This window comes from Anolis carolinensis, chromosome 6 (genome assembly GCF_035594765.1).
Source record: "Anolis carolinensis isolate JA03-04 chromosome 6, rAnoCar3.1.pri, whole genome shotgun sequence".
Taxonomy (NCBI): domain Eukaryota; kingdom Metazoa; phylum Chordata; class Lepidosauria; order Squamata; family Dactyloidae; genus Anolis; species Anolis carolinensis.
Window position 1 is genome coordinate 19,921,742 of NC_085846.1, and position 26,732 is coordinate 19,948,473.

The 26,732-nt window shown below is 41.4% G+C and overlaps 2 protein-coding genes across 3 annotated transcripts; one reads left to right on the forward strand and one right to left on the reverse strand.

Annotated features, from left to right (window-relative positions):
- Positions 1 to 424: 424 nt before the first annotated feature.
- Positions 425 to 5,243, forward strand: atf5 (activating transcription factor 5). The gene is made up of 3 exons (XM_016995845.2): positions 425 to 699; positions 3,164 to 3,436; positions 4,121 to 5,243. The coding sequence occupies exons 2-3, from the start codon at positions 3,253 to 3,255 to the stop codon at positions 4,762 to 4,764; spliced, it is 828 nt and encodes a 275-aa protein (XP_016851334.1). The 5' UTR covers positions 425 to 699; positions 3,164 to 3,252; the 3' UTR covers positions 4,765 to 5,243.
- A 62-nt stretch (positions 5,244 to 5,305) lies between these two features.
- On the reverse strand, positions 5,306 to 26,474 carry lig1 (DNA ligase 1). Of its 2 annotated transcripts, XM_008116500.2 has the most exons (28): positions 26,338 to 26,440; positions 25,386 to 25,419; positions 24,821 to 24,878; positions 24,048 to 24,128; positions 22,833 to 22,974; positions 21,847 to 21,958; positions 21,315 to 21,422; positions 20,913 to 21,077; positions 20,353 to 20,473; positions 18,267 to 18,365; positions 17,655 to 17,711; positions 17,381 to 17,553; positions 17,044 to 17,210; positions 16,145 to 16,221; positions 15,069 to 15,160; positions 14,401 to 14,500; positions 13,811 to 13,896; positions 12,974 to 13,089; positions 12,643 to 12,738; positions 12,395 to 12,505; positions 11,393 to 11,464; positions 11,083 to 11,227; positions 9,685 to 9,767; positions 9,194 to 9,346; positions 7,582 to 7,635; positions 6,974 to 7,117; positions 6,438 to 6,530; positions 5,306 to 5,623 (listed from the first exon to the last, which is right to left on the reverse strand). In XM_008116500.2, exons 3-28 carry the CDS (start codon positions 24,835 to 24,837, stop codon positions 5,546 to 5,548), a joined length of 2,742 nt encoding a protein of 913 aa, XP_008114707.1. In that variant the 5' UTR covers positions 24,838 to 24,878; positions 25,386 to 25,419; positions 26,338 to 26,440; the 3' UTR covers positions 5,306 to 5,545. The 2 variants fall into 2 exon arrangements, with proteins under 2 accessions (XP_008114707.1, XP_003224638.1); XM_003224590.3 differs by lacking the exon at positions 25,386 to 25,419 and having other exon boundaries at positions 26,338 to 26,474.
- Between the last annotated feature and the right edge of the window lie 258 nt (positions 26,475 to 26,732).

Here is a 26,732-nt window from a genome sequence, read left to right on the forward strand (position 1 = left end):
GGCGATTAATTACAACATTACAACATTCACACATGCCTCAAACAGACAAGAGTTCTTTCTCCCACCCTGGACCTTCCACAGATAGATAAACCGTCTTTGCCTAGTTTCCAATATACCTCACAACCTCTGAGGATGCCTGCCCTAGATGTAGGCGAAACGTCAGGAGAGAATGCTTCTGGAACATGGCCATACAGCCCAGAAAGCTCACAGCAACCCAGTTCTGTAGTAGCTTGTAAACTTGTCCATCACTCTGTAAACAATTGGCTCTGCTTTTTGTTATTGTGTGCCTTCAAGTGGTTTCTGACATATGGCACTTCAGCTCCTCTGTCCTCTATATTCAAAGTTTGAGTCCCAGTACTTTAACTTGCAAATTACCGCCTAACTTTGTCCTTCTTTCTACCCAGAGGAAGAAAGGGGCTGAGAGACACCAAGCACACTTTTCCTTGAAGCGTGTGCGTAAAGCTGCTCAGGAGCAGAAGGCGGGGCAAGGCCTGGCGGATGGATACCTAAGCAGCCTGGTTGGGAAAGGGATCCAGTTTATAGGGAAGCTCCTCCCCCGGTGATTCATTCCCTTCTCGACCCAGGTGCAAAAGAGACGAACAGGAAAAGAGCGAAGAGATGGCCCCTTTGTAGAGCTGCGCGGATCCCGAAGCGAAACAGCGTGTCTTGCGCGCTGCACATCCAAACCAGCAAGATGGAGTGAGTAGATCCCGATCTTGGGGTGTCTGTGTCCTTGTGAGAAATGGAATTCCCTCCCCATTAAATCCCACCATAAGGTTTAGGAGGAGGCGATCTGTCAGTGGGGCTGCTGATGCTGGCAACGGGAAGTCGCCTTGGCTCCAAAAGTGCCAACCGCTGCATCTCCATTGTGGAATGAATGCAGTTTGACAGCACTTGGACTGCCATGGCTCAACAGAATCTTGGGAGTTCTAGTTTTATAAAGTCTTTGGTGCCCCACCCAGTTGCAACTCCTAGGATTCTTTAGTCCTTAGCCAGGTCTGTTCAAGTGGTGCCAAACTGCATTCATTAGACCCAAAGACTCCTGCTTTTTGGCCCTCCTATCGCTCTCTCTTTCCTGCCCATTTGGGGCCGGGGAGAAGTTCAGAGATCCCCAGGGAAGAAGGGATCAGGTGCATATGCCAATCCTATTGGGAGAAGCCACAGCACAGTGCTGTCACTTGCCCTTGCCTGCGTGGAAGAGAGGCGGAGGGAAGGTGGCACCACTAGTCCATGCCACACCTCCTGGAAACTCGGTGGGAGAGCCATAAGAATTGGACTTTGAGCTCAATGCCTCCAGCTCTTTGGGACTGCCAACTCTCATCAGTCCCAGTGCGGAAACTCCCATCTGCCCCAGTTGGGCAAATCTCAGCCCTCTAGGTGTTTGGACTTCAACTCCCATAATTCCTAACAGCCTTATTATAGGAGTTGAAGTCCAAACACCAGGAGGACTGAAGTTTGCCCAACTGGGGCAGATGGGAGTTTCCTAACTTGGACTGATGGGAGTTGGCACTGAGCTCAAAGTCCAATTCTGATGGCTAGGTTAGAGGCACAGAAGTCCCGTGGAAGTGAAAAACCATAAATAAAGAAAATATTTTTGATTTTTTTCTCTAGGAATTTCTAGGTCTTTCAGTATGACTTTATGGTCAACCTGTGTTGGACCATAGAATCACATTGGAGGACCTAGGGCAGGGGTCCCCAAACTAAGGCCCGGGGGCCAGATGCGGCCCATCGAAGCTATTTATCCGGCCCCCACGGCACAAGGGCAGAAGGGGGTTGGGCTAAATGACCCAAGGGATCTCTTCTTCTCTTGCAACCCTTATTATTATTATTATTATTATTATTATTATTATTATTATTATTAAACATTGAGGTTGGGTGGCCATCTGTCAGGGGTGCTTTGCTTGTGCTTTCGGTGCACAAGGGCAGAAGGGGATGGGACTAAATGGCCCAAGGGGTCTCTTCCAACCCTCTTTATTATTATTATTATTATTATTATTATTAATATTGAGGCTGGGTGGCCATCTGTCAGGGGTGCTTTGCTTGTGCTTTCGGTGCACAAGGGCAGAAGGGGATGGGACTAAATGGCTCAAGGGGTCTCTTCCAACCCTCTTTTTTATTATTATTATTATTATTAATATTAATATTGAGGCTGGGTGGCCATCTGTCAGGGGTGCTTTGCTTGTGCTTTTGGCGCACAAAGGCAGAAGGGGATTGGACTCAATGGCCCAAAGTGTCTCTTCCAACCCTCTTTATCATTGTTGTTGTTGTTGTTGTTGCTGTTGCTGTTATTATTATTGCTCGGTGGCCAACTATAGTCCGGCCCTCCAACAGTCCGAAGGATCGTGAACCGGCCTCCTGTTTAAAAAGTTTGGGGACCCCTGACCTAGGGATTTCAAGACAGGTGTTCTCTCTCAAAATCAGCATAACCAGAGGAAATTGTTGAGTCGCACTGGAGTACCTACAGCAATGGTTCTCAACCTGTGGGTCCCCAGGTGTTTTTGGCCTACAACTCACAGAATTCCCAGCCAGTTTACCAGCTGTTAGGATTTCTGGGAGTTGAAGGCCAAAAACACCTGGGGACCCCAGATTGAGATCCACTGACCTAGAGATTCTTAGAATGAACATTTGAAATCAAATCTGTGAATAATCAAATCTGCAAACATGGAGGGACAACAATAGCTGGAGAGCAGCAGGTTGCATCTCCTTTGCTCATGAGGGTATTGCGTACAACCCCCCCCCCCAATCTATCGGGACCAGGCATGGGCAGACTTCGGCCCTCCAGATATTTTGGACTTCAAACTCTCACAATTCCTAACAGCTAGTTAGCTGACTGGGATTTCTAGGTGTTGAAATCCAAAACACCTGGAGGGACAAAGTTTGCCCATGTCTGATCTAGACAATAGCTTTGCTCCTGGAGTCAACTATGGCATGAGGGAAAAGGGTGCCCTAGCTATACTTAACAGGTGATTGGGTCTGTCCTGCTCTGCAAATCCTGTCACACTGAAGTTGCTTACTCCAAAGTCTGTTAAAGTCTCCAAGTGTCCTCACCATGGGTAAGTTGACTTCCGCTTAAAGCATGAAGCGATTGATCCCTTTTGCTGCTTTCTGAGAACACAAAACTGCACAAATCCATGACCCATTTTTCGGTGTCTTCATATTTCAGGTCTTTTGCCAGCACCGCCATCCCTGCCCGCAGGAGCCAAGCCACTCCTTGCCTGCCACGTTCCAGTCCTGCCTTGAGGAATCGCTACCATGTCCTTGCAGGCGGCATTGACTTTGGACCCAGACCTAGACCTGACCATGATCCCAGCTAGCTGCATGTCCTGCAGGCCGGAGCTGCTCAAGCACCGGCTGCCCCACGCCGGTCACTGTGAGCCGCTAGCCGGGCCTGTAGACGAGGGCTTTGCCCTCAACGTGGAGCTTTCTAGGCTCACAGGTGAATAAATGCAAGGAGCTCAACTCTTAAAGTTGGGAGGGATAGTCGCTTGGTTCAAGGTGGTCTCTTGGGGTTTTTGAGCAGCCAGCATTTGCATAGAACTCAGTTGTTCAGCTGCAGTATCATTAACAACATAAGCATCAATGTAGGAATTATTTTAAACTCAGGTTTTTTTTAACATTATTCCCTTTGAGATATTTTTTATTCAGTCACACATAGATGTATCATACATCTCATACTTGTAAACAATACCTTGGCATCTGGAAGGCAAATAACTACCAGTTTCGAAAACAATGACTGATTAAGTTTCCCATAAATTCAGGAGAGGTGGTTTATTTATAGCTTTCCAGACTACAAAGTGGTTGTAGTGAAGTCCATTAGCCCTAGCTGGCATAGTCAGTGTTTCCAGTCCAATGGGTGGTGGGCCATTAGAGGCCATCTTTTACCTCTCTTCCTCCCATGTGGGTTTTTTGTTACTATATATTCGACCATTTCCTCTAGATTTTATATTTTGCAGACAGCCCCTTCTGTGAATGATTGTATGTGTAGCAGTGGCATCAAACCACACAACATAGAAGGGTTATTGACTCCCCGTCCACCTATTCTCATGCTTAGAAATTGACATGGTCTGCATTTCTTGTCAATCTCATTGTTTCTTGCTTGCTTTGTTTCACTTGTCTGTAGGCGATGGCTTCTCAGACTGGATGATGGAGCGCACAGACCTGGCCACGTTCCTGAGTGTGTCAGGGGAGCCCTCGCTGTTCTCACTGCCCTCCCCTCCTGCTCCAGACCTGGAGGCCATGACGTCTCTCCTCAAGAAAGAGTGGGAGCAGACGGAGGATTATTTTTTGGAGGAGTCACTCTCACCAGAACAGGTAGCACCCAGCACCTCTCCCTCTGATAGGAACTTACACTTTCCCTTTGCTGATGGTTTCCAACCCCTGGACCATCCCTGCCCACCTGCTCCCTTACAGACCTTGGATTCAAGCTGCTTGGAGTTGCTGGAGCTCTATGGTAGGGACGCAGCAACTGAGCTCCCGCCTCAGGGCAGTGAAATCCCTGTCCTGGTAGAAGAACCACTTACCCCAGCCCCCAAGGGGGACCGGCGCCAGAAGAAGCGAGACCAGAACAAGACAGCAGCCCTGCGCTACCGTCAGCGCAAGCGGGCTGAACATGATGCGCTGGGGGATGAGTGCCAGGTCCTTGAGGCACGCAACCGCGAGCTGCGCAAAAAAGCAGAGTCTATTGAGAGAGAAATCCAGTATGTGAAAGACCTGCTCATTGAAGTCTACAAGGCACGAAGTCAGCGCCTGCGCATCAACCCCTAGATGCAAGGATCTGTGCCTTAATTCTCTCTTCCCCAAAAGACTAACATCAAGAAGCCAGAGGGACAATGGACGTAGATAAGAGAGCAAGCATGTAGGAATAGAGTTTGGGAAATGGTTGGGTTAGTATCTTACATGATACTTGGAGGGCAGGCCTAGTAGGTGAAGGAGTGGTTCAGAGTTGTGGGGCTAATGAACTCTGTGTTTGTAAAAAATAGAATGGATCCCATGGAAAGGCCTGAAGGAGGAAAGACCTATGGTTATAGTTACCCTCTTTAATGACAGCCTCAAGATTTCTGATGTAGACTTTATCAGGGTAGGACCTCTTTCACTTCTCTATCGCACTTCTCCTTCTCTCCTCAAACGAAGGGAAACTTAAGTCTCAGATTTGAAGTGGCTTTTTTGTATGTATACTTCATAGCACTTGTTTCTTGCGCTACCTTTTCCAGTTATGCACCAATAAATATTTGTTTCAAACACTTGCTATGAGTCAAACTGCAAATAGAAATCTAAGCAAAGCATTTCAAACTAAGCAGGCAGTAACACTTTTGTTACGTTAACAAAGTTTATTAATGTACCGTCACCAATGTTTCACTTTGCCTGCTCAGTCACAGGCTTCAGGGTATTAACAAGTGTCAGAATGAAAAGAAGAACTAGATTCAGTATACACTCTCTCCACAAAGTGGCCGAGGAAATTCATAAGAGCATCTTTAAGAGGCCAGGAAAATTCTATGTTCAGTCCAGGAGAAAAGCCAACAACACGTTAAGAAGACAAACAGAAAAACTAGTAGAAATCATCATTTCCATTTTCCACTGACTGCTGATTCTGGATCTGTTGCTGTTTCCGGTATAGCTCAGCCACCTGCACCAGAGAAAAACATACATTACGGAGAGGTGTTGTTTCTCTTCTTACATCTTAACCCACTAGTCCTGCAATATTATTATTAGCTTATTCCTTATCGCCTTAGGGTTCTGCTGTTCCTGCGATTTCTGGGAGAAATGGTTCCTAAAACCCTTATGGACTAGAATCATAGAGTTGGAAGAGATCTCATGGGCCATCCAGTCCAACCCCCTGCCAAGAAGTAGGAAAATCGCATTCAAAGCACCCTCAACAGATGGCCATCCAGCCTCTGTTTAAAAGTCCCCAAAGAGGGAGTCTCCACCACACTTTGGGGCAGAGTTCACTGCTGTTCTTCCTAATGTTCAAGTGGAATCTCCTTTCCTATAGTTTGAAGTCATTATTCCACATCCTAGTCTCCAGGGCAGCAAAAAACAAGCCTGCTCCCTCCTCTCTATAACTTTACCTCACATATTTTATACATGGCCCTCTCAGCCTTCTCTTCTGCAGGCTAAACATGCCCAACTCTTTAAGCCACTCCTCATAGGGCTTGTTCTCCAGACCCTTGATCATTTTAGTCGCCTTTCTTTGGACAAATTCCAGCTTGTCAACGTGTCCCTTAAATTGTGATGCCCAGAATTGGACTAAATTAATTTCAAACCATGCAAACAATAGTTTGCCATTATCAAGTAACAAGGATGGAAGGGGATTCCCTTAATCCCCTTTGACAGGCTGTAAGCATTACTAGAATGGCAGTTAAAATTTCATCATACTCTACAAAGAGACAGCCACTGTTAGATTCCTCCACACCCTAACCCCATACATTTATGTTCTGTACCTGAGCGCTGGTAGTGGCTTCCTCTGGTTTCTTATCATCTCGGAGGCGTAGGAATCTGGGGAAGCGCAGGGAGATGCCCTTTTCTTCATCCACCTGCAGGCGAAGGACAAGTTGGCTACGAAGTTGGGATGGGTCATGCAACACCCCATTTGCCATTGAACATGCCAGTTTTCCATCCCATCCCTCTTCCGAGCAGATGTTATCTGCAAACTAGCTAATTAGAAAACATGATGTGTGTGGCTAAACCTCTCTCCCCATTGCCTCTCATTTAGTATGTAACAAAAAAAACCCACAAACAAACCACTCACCCAAAAAACATTTGATCCCAAACATTTCAGATAAAGGACACTCTAAATGTAATTATTTTGTTTCTTTGTGCATTACTTTCAGGATCTCAGCCATTATTATTATTAGCCTAAGTGATAATAAATATTTATGCAAACATCCATCCTACAGACAACTGTGAGTGTATACATCACAACTCCCAATTTTTTCAGTTTCTCACACAGACTTTCCAACAGCTATCATTCACTCACCAGTCCAGCTGCTGCTCTGTGGACGGGAGAAATTGACAGGTCAGCACACTTCACTTCCCAGACATGATGTGTCTCCAGCCAGTGGTCAGGCTCTGCTGTGCCACCCCAGCGGTAATATGGCCGTGGCTGTGGAATGACATGGGCCTGCAATATAGAGGCTAGGATGAATTTCAACATTTGCATGTCAAGGATCAGTCGAATGCAGGCATGGGCAAACTTTGGCCCTCCAGTTGTTTTGGGCTTCAACTCCCACAATTTCTAACCGTCTACCAGCTGTTAACAGTTGTGGGAGTTGAAGTCCAAAACACATGAAGGACCAAAGTTTGTGCAAATGGAATCAGTACAGTGACTGTTTGCCCAATATGGTATGGTTTTTCCCCTTGGCTGATCAGGGTGAAGGCAGTCTTATCACCTTTTGAGTAAGAAAGTCAGAACTGATTTCTCTTACAGAATGGAGAACAGCTGGTTAGTGCTACAGGTGAGATTCAAGAATGCTCCATATACAGCCATTTCCTGTGAAAGAAATACTGGAGGAGAGAAAGCATTCACATCTTCTGTTCCTCTGCTCAGAGTACAGCAATGCCTTAGCTGAACAGAGAAATTCCTACCTTAAGAGAGGTATGAAGTTTCTCGAGGTCCTCATCCGTAAATCCAGTGCCAATCTAAGACAGGCAGAGAGATGACAGTGAGAAATTAAATAGCAATTACTGTATCACAGGGAAAACAATAGTAGAAATGCAAGAGCCACTCATTTTATTCCAAATTTTTGGTAGAAAAATCCTTCTAGCTCATTGTTCTTTTCCTTCCAAACCTTGCACCAAGGACAAAATGACAGCCTCCAATTTTGTAGGTTTAGATCATGAAGGTTGTACTACATTCTCCAAAGACACAAAAAGCTTCCAAATGCCCCTAACAATGGCTCTGGAATTGAGAGCATTTCCAAGCCGCTCCCAGGGTTCATTTGATGCCAAATACTGATATAAGAGCTCCCGGTGGCACAGAGTGTTAAAGCGCTGAGCTGCTGAACTTGTGGACCAAAAGGTCGCAGGTTCGAATCTGGGGAGTGGAATGAGCGCCTGCTGTTAGACCCCGCTTCTGCCAACCTATTTATTTATTTATTTCCAATATTTATATCCCTCCCTTCTCACCCGAAGGGACTCAGGGTGGCTTACAACACTGGCACAATTAGATGCCTATACAAAATCAATCAACAGTACATAAAATCAGTTAAAAACAATTAAACACAATATAAAATTACAGTATATAAATTTTAAAAAATAACCTAGCAGTTCGAAAACATGCAAATGTGAGTAGATCAATAGGTACTGCTTTGACGGGAAGGTAATGGTGCTCCATGCAGTCATGCTGGCCACATGACCTTGGACATGTCTATGGACTGGCTCTTCGTCTTAGAAATGGAGATGAGCACCAACCCCCAGAGTTGGACACGGCTGGACTTAATGTCAGGGGAAAACCTTTATCTTTACCTTACTGATATAAGTTACTGCTATTGTTGTTGCATGCCTTCAAGGCATTTGTGACTTACGGAGACCCTAAGGTTTTCTTGGCCGCGTTTGCTCAGAGTAGATTTGCCTTTGCCTCCCTTGGCATCTGAGAAAGTGTGATTTGCCCAAGGCCAGCCACTGGGTTTCTATTGCTGAACAGGGATTCAAACTCCAGTTTCCCAGTGTCCTACTCCAACACTTGAACCACAACATGATGCTGGCTTTCCTTATTGCTAAAGTATATACTTTATTGGTGGTAGATAATGCAACAGATGATGCACAGTACAGAAGCATTCCATTACCCCACACAGCCATTGCAAGAATTGACACCCTCCCCTGCAAATCCAGATGTATCAGCCAGCAATCAAATCAAATTCCTATTGCTGCATATATAAGAAGTTGTTCATGGGGGAAAAACTCCCAAGGTCTTTATAGTGCAAATGCAAAAGGAGACTAAGTGCACAAATGTGACTTGACTCCCGCAACCAAGCAAATTCTCCAAACCAGGTTCGCAAGAGAGAAAAATCCACTCCCTTATCTGTACTCATATCTTTTCCCATCTCAAAGTGCAAAGTGAGTACAAGAAATATACAAGGTGATTTATGCAAGTTAACTCTCTCATAGCACTGAACAACAGTTAATGTTTGACCATAATGCTAACAGAAATTCTAAACCTGGCAGAAGCCCAGCTTATTTCAAGCCTGTGGATCATTACCTTGCAGATGCTCTGGAACTCCTCGCTTTCATCATCATAACAAGCCAGGAGGAAGCCGCCATAGATGCCTGCACGCTTTCCCTTCCCCAAGTAGGCACCAATCACCACCAGGTCCAGAGTGTCCCCCACACCATCCAGATAATCTTTTTTCAGCTAATGTAAAAAACACAATTACCATGAGTTAAACCTGTCTAAGGAAAAGCAATTTGTCTTGAGATTTTCTAAATAATGCAAACTTTGATACTGTTATTTATGGGAACCAAACACACTGTTACTTATGTGGTATTATTGTTTATGTCGTTGTAACTCATTATGGCCATTTTACTCAAACCAATAAATAAGAAAAAAATTACCCTCTCTTTCCCTCCCTCAACTGCAGTCAATCAGAGGAAAGAAGGAGACACTACTTTATCTTTCCTTATGTTATTATAGCTCAATCAACATTGTTCTATCAGATGGCATTGCAATCTGAAGAAGCACTACATTCTTACCTTCAGCCAGTTGTGGGATCTCTTTGCAATTTCATATGTGGCATCCACTTCCAATGTTTTTACCATTAGCCCCTCACAAGAGTCTGAGGGAAACAAGTTATCTTATGAGTAGCCCATCCCATATAGCAGATCATTAATCCTGCTTCTATATTAAAGAAGTTTAAGGTAAAACAGACTATCTCTGTTTTTCTCCTTACACATAGTATGTAAAAAAGACATGGGCAAACATTTCCCCTCAAGGTGTTTTGGACTTCAACTCCCACAATTCTTTGGCCTTCAATATTGGAAATAACTGCACCCAGTCTCTGGGTATATATCCTTCTGGAAATAAATGGCAATCATTACCTTATTGAAAAACAAAAAATGATGTCATATCCGTTTGGTAAATGTGAATCTCCCTGAACATGTGGAGACCATCTTTTCAAAACCACTAGTCAAGAAAAGCATGATCTTGTTAGAAGTTAACCCTTTGAACAAGTGGTATTCATAAGCATTCATGTAATGGCACACAGGTAACTCAGCTGTTAAACTGAAGAACCATGTTTTTGAACTGCCAAGGATAAAGACATATCACTGCAAAAATATATTTGGTTAGCAGAGGATGGTTGTTTCTTTGAAGTTGAAATTGCAGTTGCAGTTGTAATTGCTGTTGCGCAAAATGTATACACTCCCTTGAAACCTCTTAGTTTAAAATATGCACTCAGAGGTAAAAAACAAAGTCTTCCTTGAAAAATAACATATCTTGTTTACTCACAAACACCTTGTATTAATTCACCATACAGGCACATTTCTTATTAAAGTTCAGTTATAGAGAGTATAGAGAGTGTTGAGTACATAGGGTATCATTCTTAATCAGTAGTCCATAGTCTTTAGGTACAGTTGTATTCACTGAAGTCCATAAGCAAACATGCAACCACCTCCACTGAGGTCTGATGCAAATTGCTAACACTGAAGTCCAAACAGCAATTAAACACGAAATTGAGTCTTGAGTCTGAACATGCTCAGTACAATCACATGTCTATAACCCCTCCCACACCAAAGAGGTACAATCAAACTGGCAAATCAACATCCACATAGAATACAGGTTAGCAAATATACACATTAACAAATAAATAGTGAAAGACTTGGGAGACTACGATTTCCAACATTCAACTCCCACAAATCCTACCGGCCGTTAGGAATTGTGAGAGTTAAAGTCCAAAACACCTGGAGGGCCAAAGTTTGCCCATGCCTGATGTAGAAGATAGCTAAATCTGTTTCATTTAAACCTACGTGGTCTTATGTCCTAATCCAGTATCCTGTGCATTATTACACTGCAAGGCTGGAACTCAAAAGATGCCTGGTTTTAAGAAATAGTACACAAACTGGGGAAACGCAATTTAAAAAATTGCTACTTACCTTTGATGGAGCGTTCCAGGAACTCTGCTATCTCATCTGTATTACTTGTGTCCATGGAGGTGGCAAAGAGGAACTGACCTTCAACCTCAGTGAAGGAATCCCGTAGTAGGGTTCGGCGCTGGGTTAAGGGTTCCCGGACCAGAGACTGGAAGGCACAAAATTATTCATTTAACAGGCTGGCAAAGAACAGGGAACAAAGCAGGACAATTGGAAAACAAGTGGAAACAATGCAGGGTGAATGGTGTTGAACAGTGATGTGCTGAAAATGAGCATCCAATGTTCAGTTGTATAGAGGAACCAGAACACTTACCTGCCCATTGAGGTAGAGCATGTCAAATGCATATACGCAGACCTGCACTCGGATATCTTCAGTATCTACATCCTGGAAGAAAAATTGTGGCATTAAGGAGAGATTAGACATTTGAACACTGCTCTGGCTTTTGTCCTCCTCACATAATGTTTATATTTTCAAACTTTCCAGCAAATAGTTGATAGTGAAATAATTCTCCTTCTAAATGTCCCACAATTTGAGAGTAAAATACTAGAGTCTCACTTATCCAACATAAACAGGCTGGCAGAACGTTGGATAAGCGAATATGTTGGATAATAAGGAGGGATTAAGGAGAAGCCTATTAAACATCAAATTAGGTTATGATTTTACAAATTAACACCAAAAACATCATGTTATACAACAAATTTGACAGAAAAAGTAGTTCAATGCGCAGTAATGCTACGTAGTAATTACTGTATTTACAAATTTAGCACCAAAGTATCACGATGTATTGAAAACATTGACTACAAAAATGCGTTGGATAATCCAGAATGTTGGATAAGCGAATGTTGGATAATCGAGACTACTGTATTTATTACACAGCCCAACTATTTTTTTCTTGGTGTCTTAATTTTCAGGCCTGTTCCTGAGTTTTTTGGGGGTACTGATTCAGAAAATTGCATTGGATAGACTACATCAGTTCTAGTTTCTTAGATATGTTTATTATGATTATTTATAGGTGAGCAGATGGTGACTGTTATATGACATATGTTCTGTATCTCAAAAAATAGAGCGGGTGAGGGAAATTGGCATTATTTCTGGAATCCAACATGTCTTATATACCCGGAAGCAAGTCTAACATTTGAGTACCTAAAATGTGTGTTGGCCAGTGTTGTCGAAGCTACATAAAACCTCCAGTTAATCTACCTATGAATAACCTATTTTATTCCATTTGTGTTGTGTCCCATAAGAAAGGAAGAATCAAGCTAAAGGGATACTGGCCAGGAAGCCCTTTAAATCCAGTAAAATAATCCAGCTTACTTTACGCTTCCGAGTAGTCAGTACTTGGAATGGCTGGATCTGTTTGGAATCCGGATCCCAGGCCACAGCTTCTGCATCCAAGATACACGACTCTACAGTGCTCTTTTTTACCTGCAAAATCATGAGGGTTCAGGTTACCCAAGTTTCTCTTTATCCCAAACTCTCTGCATAACAACTGCTCTCTACCAGAGGACATCCTCAACTTTATCTATTCACAAATGACCCTACATTTACAAAAGCCACTGTACCTTGGGGATACGGCTCACAATGTCAGGGTATTTGGTTGTGTTGTTCTCTTGGTTCCGGCTGTAGATATGCACTTCTCCATTCTCCAGGATGTGGATCTGTGAAGAAGGAAAATCCACCCTTGAGATTCAGGCCCCTTCTACACTGCCATATAAAAGCCAGATTATCTACTCTGAACTGGATTATATGATAGTGTAGACTCATATAATCCAGTTCAAAGCAGATAATCTGGATTATCTGATTTGATAATCTGGATTATATGGCAGTGTAGAAGGGGACAGGTACAAAGGTGAAGGGAGGACCCATCTTTGGACCTACTCCAAACATCCTTACCTGTGCTCGCTCCCCATCATATTTATATTCACAGGTAAAAGCGGCTTCTTCAAAACGCTTTAATACTTCTCCAATTCCTTTTGTCGGGTGAGCCAGCATGGGCTTTAAGGGGATTCCTGTGTGAGAAAATATGCATGGCTATTATTTGTATTAACTATTTATTCTGCATCACTAAAAATAAGACAACAAGTATTCCCAATTTAGGAAAGTGAAGGATTACTTATAATGCTGATTAGGAAGAAATGTACAAGAAAAAAACCAACATTTCCTTACCACTTTCTATATACTCTTTCTAATTTCAGTAAAGAGTTTTCTAGTTTTTTAAATGCAAAATTGTGTATATTTTACACACATACTTTCGGTATACTGTATGTATGGGTGTGTATATATTATCAAGCACATGCACACATTATCAAACACACATTTGATAATGTACAATATAATTATGCATAAATGTCAAATCTACATTGTTTTATACCCAAACCAACATCTGCATGTGGGCACACATTTTAATTATTGTGGAAAATGACAACACGAAGAAAAAGTGTATAGTTAAGGAAAGATAGTTACATAGTCATCTGAGACAAAGAAAATTAAGGTTTTATTGGAGCCTGTACTTTAAAATAAAAACTTATCAAAATGGATTGCCCTTTAAAAAAATTAAAGCCTGAGTTTTGCAGAAATCTATATTCTGAACTGGGTGACATTTCATGCGCATAGGCCGCATTTACAGAACTGCACAAGATAAATAGTTCTAGGAAGCAGGCACTAGCATGGCACAGTCAAGATACTCATATTGTATCAAATGCCATCTCTCCGACGAAATGCTGCAGATACCTGGTGTGATTTTGCAGTGCTTAGGCAGGCTCTCCACACCATGCTCTAGGAGGACAGGCACAATGATGTCATAATTTGGCAGTTCACTGGAAAAAAAACAAGCAAGAATGAAGAGGAGCAGTCTCCTGTAGATAATTAATATAGCCCTCTAGACTTTCAGAGGTAGCTATCTGCATTCTAAGCCGAAGGCGTCCCTGATCTGTGGGTACTTAGAAAGTACAAATCCAAGTCAAACTCTTACAAATGTCTGCCACTGCTCTCTTGCCTATAGCCACTCTGATAATGTTTCCTAAGGCTATATATCTGGTCACTTTGGCACTTCTTGCAGAATCCAGGTTAAGTAAGAGCAGGAAAATGTAAATAGGACCTGAGCCCCTTCCAAAGAGGAGGATATAGATAACAATCTAATAAGTAGTGGTATAAGAGCACACTTCCCAAAACTTACCCTCCTATTACCCACTGGAAGCTTGAGCTACCTGAAAAGATCCACATTTATTTTCTGAGTCTAAGCTAGTGAAGCCTTTGAAGATAGACTTCTGGTCAAAAATAGGGAAAAGTTTGCGCAGGTCATTAAGTAGGGAGTTACTCACCAGAAGGCTTGCTTAACAATCAAGGCTCTCTCATCTAGCCAGGATTTGCGGGTCTCTGCAGATTTGCCTTTTGAAGCATCCAGAATTTCTGGGGGGAATTCTATAGAAGGAGAAATATAAGCATAGCAGGTCGTTTACATATAAAATGTTGGAATCTCTGTGTGGCTACAATATAGATATTTTGTAAATTTAAATTTTCAGCTTAAAAATACAGAATCTATTAGTGAGCACCTCAGTTAATAATGAAAAGGCACATTTTTAGCACTCACGTTCACTTAATACTAAGGAAGCTTGAAAATATGAACTATAGAACCAGCATCGGATAGCATTTTGAGTGCTGGACTATGGTTCTGAAAAGCAGGGCTTAAATCCTTGCGCAGGCATGGAATTCCATTGGTAAACTTGGGAATACACTTTCTCAGCCCCAGATGAAGGCAAAGGCAAATCTTCTCTGTTGATTTGGAACTCCCTTTATGATCTTGGGCACACAAAAGTAACAGAGCCTAACTGCCTTTTACAGCCTTATATTTCTATTTCATAGCAACCACCCCTCTTTCAGTAGAAAGGCTAGCAAATATTGGTTTTCTTGTCCTGTTCGTGTTCTCTTGGTTCTAAAAATTCTACATTTTTCAGAATCAAGTGACCTCTTGGCTTCTTCATGTACTCACTTTGCCCTGGAGGAGTGAGTGATGCTGCCTGGGCCAGAGCTGATAGGACAGATTGTTCTGCTAATCCAATCCGCAGCTTCCCTTCCAGTGATCTGAAATAAAAACAAAAACAAAACAAAACAAAACAAAAATCAAAAGCCCACCTCATTACAACAACAGAGTTGACAATTAGGGGAAATTATTATTTATTTATTTAGTTATTTATTGTATTTTTGTATTGATTTGAATGCATAGTTATATGTTTACTGTTTTGATATGATTTGGTTTCATACATATGTATGGCATTGAATTTTGCCATTATTATGTTGTAAATTGCTTTGAGTCCCCCCAGGAGTGAGAAAAGTGGTATATAAATATAGTAAATAAATAAACAAACTGATTCATAGAGTTCCAAGTGGTGTCATGTACCATTTAGTCTAATATCCTGGGCAGTGCAAGATCCCCAAGCTAAACAGTTCCCAGCAGATAGCTGTCTAGCTTCTTTCTGAAACTGTCCAGCAGAGACATATCTCTAGGCAATTGTTCTATTGCCAAACAGCTCTTACTTTCAAGAAGTTCCTTCTAATGTTCAATCAAAATCTACTATTCTGTAACTTGAAACATTAGACCTGTTTCTATGATATGAGACAATAGAAAACAGGTCTTCTCCTCCCTCTCTCTAAGATATTATTTGAGGCATTAAATACTGCAATCATATCACCCCATAGCTTTCTCTTCATACTGAACATGCTCAGGTCCTTCAACCTTTCTTCATATGTTCTCTATTCCTCTTAATCATCCTCATTGCCCTTCTCTGAACCTGGCTCCTTCTTAAAATGAGAGGCCTAGAACTGAATACAATGGGCCCTGATCAGTGAAGAATACAGTAGGGCTATTACTTGACTTGGAAACCATGCTTCTATTAATACGGACTAAAATAGGATTTGCTTTCCTTGCTGCAGCAGTGTAGGAGCCATAACTATTGCAATTGACTTTTAGGAAGTCTGTGAAGATGGGAAAGGTAAAAAACTAAATGGAATTGTTGAGGTAGAAAAAAGAAGAGGAGACACAGTTAATAGCAATATGGTTCTACTTACCGAGCAATGTAGCGAGCCTCTGAGTGGCGACAAGCAACAAACAAGGACTTGATTATGTCGATTTTCTTGTTCATGGACTAAAGGAAAAGAAATGTGTGTCAGCTATATTCTTAGGGGCTAGGGAGTGGGAAGAACAATCTAAAGTGTTCTTTTTTGAAGAGCTAGATAAGGATAGCAACAACACTCACAACAAAGACTTTCCCTAAAGATACATGACATTCTCAAGGGGTTCAAGAAGACATTTGTGCAATTCTGTCCTCTACTGCTCTGATGGTATCACAGAGCTCTCCAGTGGTCAGCAGGAGAGGGTCCATGTTGTGAGAAGAACCAAAACTCATAACTATCCACTTCAGCTTGATTTGGACATCTTTGTACTAATATAAAATTAAACTACAGTAGAGTCTCACTTATCCAACATAAACGGGCCGGCAGAATGTTGGATAAGCGAATATGTTGGATAATAAGGAGGCATTAAGGAAAAGCCTATTAAACATTAAATTAGGTTATGATTTTACAAATGAAGCACCAAAACATCATGTTAGACAACAAATTTGGCAGAAAAAGTAGTTCAATACGCAGTAATGCTATGTAGTAATTACTGTATTTATGAATTTAGCACCAAAATATCACGATATATTGAAAACATTGACTACAAAAATGCGTTGGATAATCCAGAACGTTGGATAAGCGAGTGTTGGATAAGTGAGACTCTACTGTATATTGAAAATACAATGTCTGGTATGTTGTGCCAAGTGGACGGCAGCATTAACACTGCTGCAATCGGAGGAGAAAATCCATGATGCTTACCTGACCCTAGCCTGGCTCTGTTCCCTGACACCCCAATGGCACCCTCTTGACTCTACTCTCTGACCTTCAATGCCCACTCACCCACTACTTACAGAGCTTCCCATCATGCGCCCAATTGCTTGCAGTTTGCCAAAGACTGCACCCGCACCAAGCTTCGGTGGGGCAAACATGGTGCCTTGTGTGGTGCGGCTGCTTTCAGCAACTAATCCCAGATCTCCTTTCTCAGCTGCCTCTGCCTTGATCTGATCCAGCTGCCGACCTGAAGAAAAATCAAATGGTTATCAACCAAACAAATGTAATGCTTTCCCTGACTAAGAATTACTAAAGACCGAGGCACCCATTTTAAAGTAATATATGCAAATTCTCTCAGTTGTCTTGTTGCAACTGCCCAAAAGTATCTCAGTAGCAACTTCAATTAACCAAACCTACCTGTGGCCTGAGCCAAAGCTTTCATGAGGATGGTTTTGCCAATACCCAGTTCTAAACCCTCGTATGCTGGGCCTAGCCGATTCAGACAAAGATAGACACAGGGCAGCAGGTCTTCAGGAGATAGGGCAATCACAGAGCGAAAAAAATTGCTCAAAGTCTCTATAATTTTCAACCTGGAAACAGAGAGTAGCAGGGTATTGTCTGGGTTGGGGATCAGAATGGAGTGCTATTGCTTTCCCCTCTCTATTCTATTTGTTCGGTTTAGTCACCTTACCGGGCAGATTCCTGTTCAATCCACTCAAAGGTACGAGCCACAGCCAGGTATGGTACTCTGTCAGAATGAGAATGATTCAGAAGCATGAGACCAAGACACCCAGATCAGCAGAGGTAAAATAGAGCCCTTATCACTCCTTATGTTGACTTGTTTTGAGAGAAGAGTGCTATTATAGAATCAGAAGACTGGAAAGTCTTTAGAAGAGCAATTTGATGCTAAAAAGTCAGGTGCAATATCCACCCATTTTCTATATTATCAATTCAAACAACCCAAGAGAGTAGAATGGCATCAGCAAAGATCAGGTCAAAACAGTACTATACTGTAAGAGAAAGGCATCTTTGACCATCAAAAGTAAATACGCTCCACAGACCAGTCAGTCACCCACAAATAACAAATAAAGCATAGCAATGCAGACTCTTCCCTTTATGATATAAATCAAACTGAGGATCCGTTTCAGAGCCATTATACTATAGTGAAGCTTAGGATGAGGCTAATTTCAAAATAGTTAAGTCAACACATCTATGTCATGTGCTGGCATGAACATAAAGAGAGTAATAAGGGTTGAGCTCAATAATATTTTTCAACAGAAAACTCCACATCAGTAGCATTCACCTCTGACCAGAACCCCAACAAGCATCATGGATAGGATGATAGTTGCTCTTTGCCGAGTTGTACTCTGAAGGCTCAAGTGTGGGAGAGGCCTTTGGAGAACTGTAAAAGGAAGATACATGTACTTAGTTTGAGAGTACCTAGCAAGTAAAGACATGAACATTACTAATCTACATGTTTAAAAGAATCCACCACTTGCTATGTATCCTGTTATAAGTTCTTAGGAGCACATCGGTCTCAGTACAGCAGTAAGGGCAGAAAAAAAATTCATACATAGGTAGTATACCACAACTTATTTATTCCCTCACCAAAAGCTAATTTTTGCTCACCATAGGCAATTGTTTACTTTCAAGACCTTCCTAAGGACTTAAGTGATTTAAACGTTATAACTTTTGTTTCAAGAAAGGATGGGCAAAGTGTAGCCCTCCAAAGTTTTTTGGGCTCAAACACTTATATTCTTTCACCATTGGCAAGGGCCCAAGAGAGCTGCAGTTTTGTAACATCTAGATGCCTGTGCTTTGTCTGACTACAAATTAACCAAATGAAGGATTCTAACCAGAACCATTATGGATCCTATTTCTGGCTGAAGACTGAATAATGCTGGGCATCGAAACTGTCTCAATAAAGCACCACAGATATAGGATAGGACAGAGCAGGATATGATACTGAGTAATTGTCTTTGATATAAATACCTATATGCTATCTGCATCAATTGCGAAAACTGTACCTCTGTTTTTCAATTGGCTTCAGAGATAAGAACTTAAGATACACTTTCTCTATTTTCTGCCTAGGTTTAGAGCTACAAGCTTTTAAAAAATAAGCCAGATATTGGTAAACTAGTACTAGCACTATACTGAGACTCAGTCTTTATAGTATAAGACAGCTACGGCACCTAAATTAGATCAGCAACTCACTGATCAATTGAAAGGATCAAGAATGGTGAAAAATAGTAATTGAGTTGTATGACAAGACAGCATGAGAGCCCATTGATTATGAACATAAAAAATAACACCCACAACATGTGACTGTTAAGCTGCTAGGTGGTCCTGAGTAGTTAACATCTCTAGCATTCTTTTATGGTCAATTTCTCTCAATTGTGTCTCAGCTCTCAGTTTTAAGTTTTTTCTTGCAAAATAATGCTTCATTGTTGATATATAGAAACAGATTAGCACTTTTATGCATTCCCTATATCAGTAGAGGGCAACCACAATGGATGTGAGATACAGTGTTCCCTCACTTATTGTGGGGGTTAGGTTCCAGGACCACCTGCAATAAGTGAAAATCCGTGAAGTAGGGACGCTATATATTTATACATTATTTTAGTAGTTATACACGATTTTAAGCCTTTATCAACCAATTGTGTGTTAATAAATCGCCTCCTTCTCCTCTTGTTGCCGCTTGGGCTCATTTCTCTCCCTCAGGCTTCTCCTTTCTCCCTTCCTTAGGTTGTAAATTGTAATTTTTTATGATTTATAATATTCTTTTAGAGTTTATTGAAAAACCGCGTAACAGCGAATCCGCAAAAAGTGAACCACGAAGTAGTGAGGGAACACTACTGTTTCTTTCCCAGGACCCTCCATGTTATTATATGGAATGCTAAAAAAGTGGAGGGGAGAAAAGAAAAATCCTCTTCTGATTTTTAAGAACAGGTGTTTTAATGTTATACAATGCAGGAGACTCTGAAAGGTATTTAAAAGCTAAATTGCCACTCCTAAAAGATTCCAGGAAATGCAGTTTATCATTTTTTGCCATAATAATTGGTTTCAAGGGTTTTAACATTTTATTTTTAATACTGTTCATGTTTAATTCCATTTCAATGTTTGTATATTATAGGTTTTTAATTGTATTCTATTGGTTTTATTGTGAGCCATTTGACTATCATTTTTAAAGAGAAAAAGTGGGCTATTATTATTCTTATTAATAAGAATAAGAACTGAGATGGTAGGAGACTGGAGGATCCCTCAAAACAGAATAAAATGTGGCTCATTTTGCCTCCCTCTAAATACTACAGAGAACCTGGTGACATGCAAGACAAACATAGGACAAGCTGCTTCCCATTCCATCCTCCAAATGGCGCAAAACACTTAACTCTTTAGCCACACTATTTGACTCATGGTTTTTGCCTTCATTATGACTCTTTGCTGGAGGCACATTTTCTTCTGAGCCAGGTGTCTGCTTTTTGTCTGCTTTCACAGAGGTTTTCCTGGGGGCTGTAAATAATAAAAAAGACAAATGTGAGACTATCCCTATATGGAATGGAATACAATTATTTTGGATTGATAGTTCATGTATGGAAGTTATCTCAAAGTCAGAGGCAGTTGTGCAAAGCCGAATTTTGAAAAAGGAAATACTGTTTCCAGTACTTTAAACATCACTTAAAGTATTAAAGAGAAGACAGATGATCATCTTTTGGCCCATACAACATAATGATGTTGTTGCATCTGCTCTCTTTATGATATGGGATATTGGCATAGAAGGCATCTCTTCTTTCACACAGGAAAACCTTCCACAATTCTAAATCAAATTTTGATTTAGTCATATTGACTAATGGTATGATTAAATGTGTGTATGCACCTTCATGTTATCCCATCAAACATGTGCAAACATGGCCATTTTCCTCCCATACAAATGAGTCTCCCACATGCTCACCAAAAAAGCTAGAGATGGCCTTGTTGGATAGCTTAGAGGATGTAAGCATCTTCTTTTCTTCTGCTTCTGTCTCTTCTTCACGCTCTACCAATTCTGAATCCTCTTCTTTCTTGTCTTTCACTTCTTTCACTTGCATGGGTTTTGCATCTGACTCTCCATGTGAACCTATAAAAGATGCAGGAGCCATATGTCCAAAGGACTTTTAACAAGAGTCAACCTGTACTTCCTTAAAACAAAACTGCCTAACTCAGTCTAGTCACAGGAAGATTTTGACATCTCCAGACATAAAGGTATACATTGCAATGGAATGGGAACAATAAGCTTGAAGGATTCAGAGAAGTTTGCTTCTTAAACATAAGTTTCCCTTCTCCAGACCTCAACAAAGCATATAAAAACACTCACCATCTCCATCATCATCTCCTTTCTGCCTCTTGGCACTAAGAACCTCCTGAGAATTATTATAGCTGTTGACTTCGTCCTCTAATTTACGTTTAGGGACCTGCTTGCGAGCTGAAAGCAAGAGACAAAATGACACCATATTCGTTTAATGAATAATTTCAAAGAAAAAGCAATTAAAATTATCTATAGCAGAGGAGTTACACCAGAAGAAACAAATGTGGGCAACTACACCAGAATTGAGGGGAAATATTTGCCCCTGTGTCTCCCCACCCTCCCAAATGAGTTATAATTTAAGATTAATTTTTGGCTGATATTTTGACAGTCCCTCCGCTTCATTTTTGGGTGGATGGGTGCTGTGCTAGACAAATAAAGACAACCATCAAACATCTGTGCATTTTTCACTCATTTTAAAAAACTGAGGCAGGGATTTCAAACTTTTGGGAAAAGCTGAGGACATAAAAATGAACTGGGAGTTGTATGACAATTTGCCTATCTCTACACCACAAGCTCACATGTAAGAAGGACGGACACTTACCAGTCTTGCGTCGTGGGATGCTAGAAGGTGAGGGTGAATTAGATGCAGCTGGGCTGGTACTTGGGGAGTTGTTCTCAACAGGTTTACTTTGCTCAGGAAGACAGATAGATTCCTAGAAATGTAGGGCAATTATGTGAAAAGGTGTAGTGGACAGAAGGAACTATGTCAAATTAAGGTATCACATTCTTGAGACTGAAGAGAGCAAAAACCCAACTAGGGGTGATTATCTTCTGTTCGAACTTGCCATGCTTGTAGCCCTCCATAATAATGCTAAACACTATACTGACACATCTTACTGATGCGTAAATGCCATAGCAGAGCAGTAATGTACATAGCGTAGAAACATTCCAGCAGAGCATAGAAGCATTTTGATGAAGGGTCTAGCATTTCCTAACAGCCAATGAGAAAACTATTTTCCCCAACCCTTTCTACCCAGACTATCCCCAGAAATCAAATTCAGCCCCCATTACTGGCTATATGGACTGGGATGCACTCTCACCAGATGAAGCTAATTAAAAACAAGACTCCTATAGGTTATACAATACAGAAGCAAACAAAGAAAATACATGTGAATCAGTGTGACCTATCTCTGCTCCATTAACAATGTCTACTGTGCTAGCAACAGAGGAAAATTGACTTCGCTAAGCTGTTTCCATCTTTCCTATCTTTTTCCCAGTCTTTGGCTGCCAAGCTAAAGCACAAAGTATCAAGCAAGGTTACTAATATACAATGACTCTTTCATGCCATATACCTGCTGGCAGAGCAAAAAATACTATAATGACACCTGATGCAGTTTCTACAAACAGGGAACAGAACAACCCACAATCCCGAATTAGGGCACTGTGAATAGACCACGTTGATGGGCACTAAAATTACAAAGAAAGGAAAGCAGACATAAGAAAATTAGCATTGCACAACTGAAAGACAGGATGGATTCAAACATAGTTTCTTAAAGAAATATATGGAAATGGGGGAAATAGCCCTACCTGCTTGCTCTCACCAGACTTTGTATCTTTTCCCCCCTCTGATTTCACAGAATTGTCTTCATCTTTTTTGGCTGATGAATTCTCTGGGATGTTTGCACAGAGTGCTGTACCATTTACTGGCTTTTCAGAGTTTACTGGTTTCCTAAAAAGATGTAGAGCACTTAGCAACAGAGTCATTGGATCGCAGTCCAAACACCTCAAGGAAGAGAATATGACTCTCCCCACAAACAGTTTATGTTTAATCATGGATTCAAACCTAGATAATGATGACTGAAACTCTTCTGTGAGCTTTGTGGCAAACTGAAGGTCTAAATGTGTTCCTTGACAATGTTTGCATACTACCAGTACACTAATGATTCCAACATATTGACTCTTGTTGTCTGTATATAAAAATAATCCTTAATGCAATTTATTTGCACTAGAATGGATCTGAAGCTTATTGTAGTCTTAATTTGCCATCAGCAGAGAACAAGGCCAAACATCAAACTTTAGTAGTGTTTTCAGGTAGCAAATTGACCAGGCAGAATGAAGAGAGGGTTCTTGCACTAGAAACTGTAACTAACCAATAAATATTGGACAGCAAATATCTTCCCTATAGACATAGGTTTCTTTGACAACATGACATTGATGCAATCAGCAATGTTTCAAAAATGGGGTGGGTATGGAGAAGGTCTCAGACCGAAAGGTCCCAGGTTCAAATCCCGGGAGCGGCTTGAGCGCCCGCTGTTAGCTCCAGCTCCTGCCAATCTAGCAGTTCAAAAACATGCAAATGTGAGTAGATCAATAGGTACCACTCTGGCAGGAAGGTAATGGCGCTCCATGCAGTCATGCAAGCCACATGACCTTCGAGGTGTCTACTGACAAGGCTGGCTCTTCGGCTTAGAAATGGAGATGAGCACCAACCCCCAGAGTCGGACACGACTGGACTTAACGTCAGGGGAAACCTTTACCTTTTATAGTATCCAACAGCTTGCCCAGACAGCCTTTCAGAAAGCGCTCCAGCATAAGACCACAGCAATCAATGTTGCATCTCTAATTGTAGGCCTCTGATACGGTATTTTGAATCTCAGAGCTTAGAACAAGTCTCGGTACAATAATTAAGACTACATGTACTGAATAAATCACACCAGATTTTTTAGTGAAATATGGGTATGGAAATTCAGTGAATATTCAACATCCTAAATTCAGCAGCATCCAGGCCCCAAGATAACTCACTTTTTGGGAGTGGTTTCTTCTTCACTGTTTTCTGCTACTCCTTTTCCAGGCTTTGCCTGTGTTAGTGGCTGGAAGAACGATCTGTCCACACATAAATAAGCAGAGTTATACATGTCCTCCTTCACAAAGGGGTGCAAAGTTTATTGCCATTTTTGCAACAGCGTGGTGATATGAGCTTCTGGTAGCCCTATAGTTTAAAAAGACAATAGTTTCTTAATACCACCAATCAAATTATAACTAATAAATTGGTGGTGCTGGAAGATGGAATCATGAGTAACCTTTTCCTTCTCCTGGTAGTCTAATAGGATGGGAGGATGCAGGGGCAAATGAAAAAGTTTAAAAAGCAGCTAGCTTTGTTCATTCACAGTTGACATGGGACCCCTGACAATATCTTCCAGGGAATATGGCTCTCAGCAATAACAAAAACATTCCCCCTATTGCAGCTACTTTGCTGCAAAGGAATTAAATGTGCTACAGAAAAAAGCATTGCTTTTTATATTAGCACTTTAACTGTTGCATTTCTAGCGCGAAGCATATTGTGCCTCTATTTTTTGGTGGTACGAAAAAAATGGAAGGATCTAATTAAAAACACTCTTTTGAATACCTGTTCTTAAGAATTATTAACATGTTCAACTTGGAGGGGTGAGTTCATATGCAAACATTTTCCATCAAAATGGCTGTTTTCCATGTTTTACACACTAGGAAAAGAAAAGACCTTCCAAGGCTTAGGTGGCCCACACACAGTGCTTTCAAAATTCAGGCACGGTTCTTACCTTATTGTGCTCTGCATTGTAAATTATGTGGTTGATCCTATTTCATCGCAGGCCACATCTGATGGAAAATGGAGAGAGGATGAAGATAAGCAACTACAGTTCTGTCAAACAATCAAGTAGTCCAAGTGCCCTTCCACACAGCCATGTAACCCAGAATAGCAAGGCAGAATAACCCACAATATCTGCTTTGAACTGGACTATCTGAGTTCACACTGCCATATATCCCAGCTCAAAGCAGATAATGCGGAATTTTATTCAGCTGTGTTGAAGGGACATCGGATAACCCAGTTCAAAGCAGATATTGTGGATTATCTGCCTTGATATTCTAGGTTATATGGCTGTGTGGAAGGGCCCCCAGTCTAACACTCAAACCACTAGTTCCTAAATCTGTAAAGACTTTACAGAATTAAAATAAATCACGAAGATGTGACATAAGCAGCATTTCATGCAGTGAGTCAGGAGGGACAGGTGCGACATCACTGATATCCATCATGCCCACAAATGTATGAGCTCCAATGCTGGGAGAAAGGCAGGATAACATGGAAGCAAATAAATATTACTGTACCAGGAATGAAACAGAAATCTAACTCTCATAACAACTGTAAAAAAGAAAGAAATAGAAAAGTCAACCATAGCAGTGCATTTGATTAACCAACCACAGTATATTATTTGAGAACACAGAAATGTTGGACCACTCTAACAACCACCATGTCAGACTACACAGAGAAGCCGTTGAAATCCACAAGCATGTGGACAATAATAACAGAAAGGAGGGAACTATGAAAATGAACAAAATCGGGCTACCAGTATTAACAATCTCTAAAATTAGGAAATTAGATAAAGAACAACACTCAGAAAACATGGGAATTCCAGACAGGAAACAATCAGGGCCAGCTAACACATTCCAACAAAGGATTCCTTCAGGCAGGAAGCAGTCAGGCTTTGAATCTGAAAGGCCATTTAATACTAATCAAGGTGGCCAATTGGACCATTCACACTTGCCTAAAGCAGACAAGAGTTTTTTCTCCCACCCTGGACCTTCCACAGAAATAAACCCCACTTGCCTAGTTTCCAACAGGCCTCACAACCTCGGAGGATGCCTGCCATGTGGGTGAAACGTCAGGGGAGAATGCTTCTGGAACATAGCCATACAGCCCGGAAAACTCACAGCAATCCAAAGGAATAATACTTTAAATTTAAAAATACAGTAACATTGTTTGTCTTTGCTTTGGCTTTAATTCCTGCATTTCAATATTAATATGAAGTCAACATAGAGCTTATAGTATGGTAGAGTATGGGAGGCTGTGGCTGGCTGGGGGATTCTGGAAATTGTAGTAGGCTGTTAGGAATTGTGGGAGTTGAAACCCAAAACACCGGGAGGGCCCAAGTTTGCTCAGGCCTGATGTAGAGGCACCCTCTCACACAGAGACATAGATTACTTTGTTCCTCTATGTGTGTTTGGTGTAATCGTGTTGTATGTAAATTCTAATAAGAGTATCAAATCGTGAAGGCCTCACCTGCACGAGTTGACTCGTTTCCCCGTCTCTTTCCCAAGCCTCTTTCTGTTTTTCGCGCGAAAATCCAGCCCTGCCTCTGACTCACTGACTGACAGGGCCAGCCACCAGCAGTGACGTCACATGCGCGACGCTGAGGCATGCCGGGAAAGGGAGTTCTTGCAAGTTCTGTGTGATTGACTCGCTCCCGTTGCTCCATGGGAAAAAGAGGGGGAAGCACAGTATGAGTGTGTATGTGTTTATACACATATATACGTCTATCTATCTATGCATATAGCTGTGTTTATATTCTATACAATCCCGGATGCTGGATAAATGTACTTTCTAGTCGCTTGAGAGTTGTTATTATAAGGATATGGGTGAACTACAATTCCCAAAAATCATGGGTCAATCACCCC

Bases quoted from the DNA above. Each gene is read 5' to 3' on its own strand.
- lig1 (XM_003224590.3), bottom strand. The intron at 20,474-20,912 runs GTGAGCATGTGG...TATTATTTACAG, and splicing joins GGCCATCTCTAGCTTTTTTG to CCCCCAGGAAAACCTCTGTG. The intron at 5,624-6,437 runs GTACAGAACATA...TCTCTGGTGCAG, and splicing joins AAGCCACTACCAGCGCTCAG to GTGGCTGAGCTATACCGGAA.
- atf5 (XM_016995845.2), top strand. From the start codon at position 3,253: ATGTCCTTGCAGGCGGCATTGACTTTGGACCCAGACCTAGACCTGACC. The intron at 3,437-4,120 runs GTGAATAAATGC...ACTTGTCTGTAG, and splicing joins GGAGCTTTCTAGGCTCACAG to GCGATGGCTTCTCAGACTGG.